General features: G+C 53.0%; 1 protein-coding gene across 1 annotated transcript; it reads right to left on the reverse strand.

The window, feature by feature from the left end:
• Nucleotides 1-482: 482 nt before the first annotated feature.
• Nucleotides 483-2,102, reverse strand: KCNA1 (potassium channel, voltage gated shaker related subfamily A, member 1). Its single transcript, XM_011996271.1, has one exon. It carries the CDS (start codon nt 2,013-2,015, stop codon nt 528-530), a length of 1,488 nt encoding a protein of 495 aa, XP_011851661.1. The 5' UTR covers nt 2,016-2,102; the 3' UTR covers nt 483-527.
• Nucleotides 2,103-2,838: the final 736 nt, after the last annotated feature.

Consider the following 2,838-nt stretch of genomic DNA (forward strand, 5'->3'; position numbering starts at 1 on the left):
CGAAATAAAAATATCTATTCATTGTCCATTTTGGCTGGTCTATCATGTTACATATAATACATCTGATGCACTGTCTTCAATGTGCTATGCAGTTTGCAAAGATTTTTTACTGGAGTCCCATGCAAATTTTAGTTTTATATTTCTAAGCGATCATCTTGTTTTGAGTTTTTAAAAAAGTTAAAGAAACCAAAGCATTAAAAATGTTTCAGTTTGGGGAAGCATATGATTATTGTTTTACCTAGACGAGTTCATGGACTAATCTTTTTAAGCCAGTTTTAGAAAATACTCTCTCTTTTCCCATTTTTTAATAAAAGGAAAATAGTTTATTGTCATGGATCTTGAAAGCTTCTGGTTCACCACCCCCAAAATCCTCAATGCAACAATGCATTGACAGTTAAATAGAGCATTCGAAGTCTACTTAGTAAAGTATCTACAAAGCGTGACATGAGTCACCAGGTTTTTCTGTTCTGTTTTTTAAGTCTTTTGAGCTGCTAAGTGGGGCTTTTTTGTTTGCTTGCTTTTGTTTTTTAAACATCGGTCAGTAGCTTGCTCTTATTAACGCAGTTTTGGTTAGCTGTGGTGCAATTGCCAGTTCTGATATTGACCTGTCTATAATGGGCTATGCTATTATTCATATCCTCTTCGATCTCCATGTACTCAGACTTGCTCATAGTAGAGGAACTGCGGCGACTGAGGTCACTGTCAGAGGCTAAGTTAGGGGAACTGACGTGGAGCAACTGAGCCTGCTCTTCCCCCTCAGTTTCTCGGTGGTAGAAATAGTTGAAATTGGACACAATGACAGGTACGGGCAGGGCAATTGTCAGCACACCAGCGATGGCACACAAGGAGCCCACGATCTTGCCTCCAATTGTCACAGGGTACATGTCACCGTATCCTACAGTGGTCATGGACACCACCGCCCACCAGAAAGCATCGGGGATACTGGAGAAGTGCGACTCAGCTTCTTCCGCCTCGGCAAAGTACACTGCACTAGAAAACAGGATGACGCCGATGAAGAGGAAAAAGATGAGCAGCCCTAGCTCTCTCATACTAGCTTTGAGGGTCTGGCCCAGGATCTGGAGGCCCTTAGAGTGGCGGGAGAGCTTGAAGATTCTAAAAACCCTTACCAAGCGGATGACCCTGAGGATGGCCAGGGAGGTGGCCTGCTCGCCCTTCTGGTTTCCTTCCTGCTCAGCTATCTCGGTGCCCAGGGTGATGAAATAAGGAATGATGGCCACAATGTCGATGAAGTTCATGATGTTTTTGAAGAAGTCCGTCTTGCTGGGGCAGGCGAAGAAGCGCACCACCAGCTCGAAGGAGAACCAGATGATACACAGCGTTTCCACGATGAAGAAGGGGTCCGTGAAGATGTTGGAATTGTAGATGACCGTGGTGTTGTCGATGCGGTGGACGGTGCCCGTGAAGTCCTTGTCATCCTTCAGCTCGGGGAGCGTCTCCAGGCAAAAGATGACGATGGAGATGAGGATGACCATGACGGAGACGATGGCAATGACCCTGGCGGGCCCCGAACTCTCGGGGTACTCGAAGAGCAGCCACACCTGGCGCTGGTACTCCTTCTCGGGTAGAGGACGCTCCTCCTCCTTGATGAAGCCCTCGTCCTCCCGGAACTTCTCCATGGCCTCCTCGCCCAACTCGTAAAACTTGATCTCCTCGGAGAACATGTCCAGGGGCACGTTGACCGGCCTCCGCAGGCGGCCCCCCGACTGGTAGTAGTAGAGGATGGCGTCGAAGCTGGGCCGGTTGCGGTCGAAGAAGTACTCGTTCCTCAGGGGGTCGAAGTAGCGCATGCGTTTCTTAGGGTTGCCCAGCAGCGTGTTGGGGAACTGCGCCAGGGTCTTGAGCTGCGTCTCGAAGCGCAGCCCGGAGATGTTGATCACCACGCGCTCGCAGCACTCGTGGTCGTCGTGGTCGGTCTGCCGGGGGTAGCTGCCATCCTGGGGGTGGCCCGGGGCGGCCGAAGCCTCGTCCACGTTCTCCCCAGACATCACCGTCATGGTGAAAGCCGGGCGCGGGGGTGGGAGGCCAGGAGAGAGCCCGGGGTGGGAAACAGCCAGGGACCAGGGGTGGGGGGGACCCAAGCGGCCCCCCCACCGGAGTGCGCGTCTCCCTCACGCCCAGGGGGAGGGGCTTCGAAATGAGCAGGTCGGGAGATCTGCGACTTTGCCTCTCGCTGCCTTCCCCTCCACCCTGCCTTGTACTCAATTTGGAATCCCCCTCGCCTGCGGGCCGGGTGCCGCTTTTTGCAGAGGGTCGGGTTTGGATTTGGGGGTTTGTTGGCTTTTTGTTGTTGTTGTTGTTTAGATATTTCTTCCTGATCCCAGGTGCCTTAATGCAGTGCCGTTCTAGCGGACTGGGCCATGGCTTCGGGGGTTGCCCTGGCCTCCCCTCCCCTCCGAGAGCCTTGCTAGGACCCGGTGCAGTGCCGGCTCAGCAGATCCCCACGCCTGCCACCCCCTCTGCTTCTCCTCGGCTCTCCCCCCTCCTACCCCTCTTCGCCTGCCGCCTTCTAAGCTCCCACCAGGGCGATCGATGGACGCTGCAGAGAAATAGAAAGTGATACGGGGGTAGAAAATCAGAAGCATTCGGATGGGACGGACCTACAGACACCGAAGAACACAGACCTCTAGCTCGAGAAAGCACTGGACGTTTACTAGGGCTATCACACACACACGGACAGACGACACGCAGACACCCGGAAATCCAAGTTTGGGGCTCTTCCATCCCACTTTCCCCAATGCCCAACAGCCGATCTGTTTACAACTTCGTTAAACTAGAGATCGGAAAAGCGCCGAGAGACGCCGGGGGAAGCTCCGGGTC

This window comes from Mandrillus leucophaeus, unplaced genomic scaffold (assembly GCF_000951045.1).
Source record: "Mandrillus leucophaeus isolate KB7577 unplaced genomic scaffold, Mleu.le_1.0 Scaffold508, whole genome shotgun sequence".
Classification (NCBI taxonomy): domain Eukaryota; kingdom Metazoa; phylum Chordata; class Mammalia; order Primates; family Cercopithecidae; genus Mandrillus; species Mandrillus leucophaeus.

Bases quoted from the DNA above. Each gene is read 5' to 3' on its own strand.
- KCNA1 (XM_011996271.1), bottom strand. From the start codon at position 2,015: ATGACGGTGATGTCTGGGGAGAACGTGGACGAGGCTTCGGCCGCCCCG.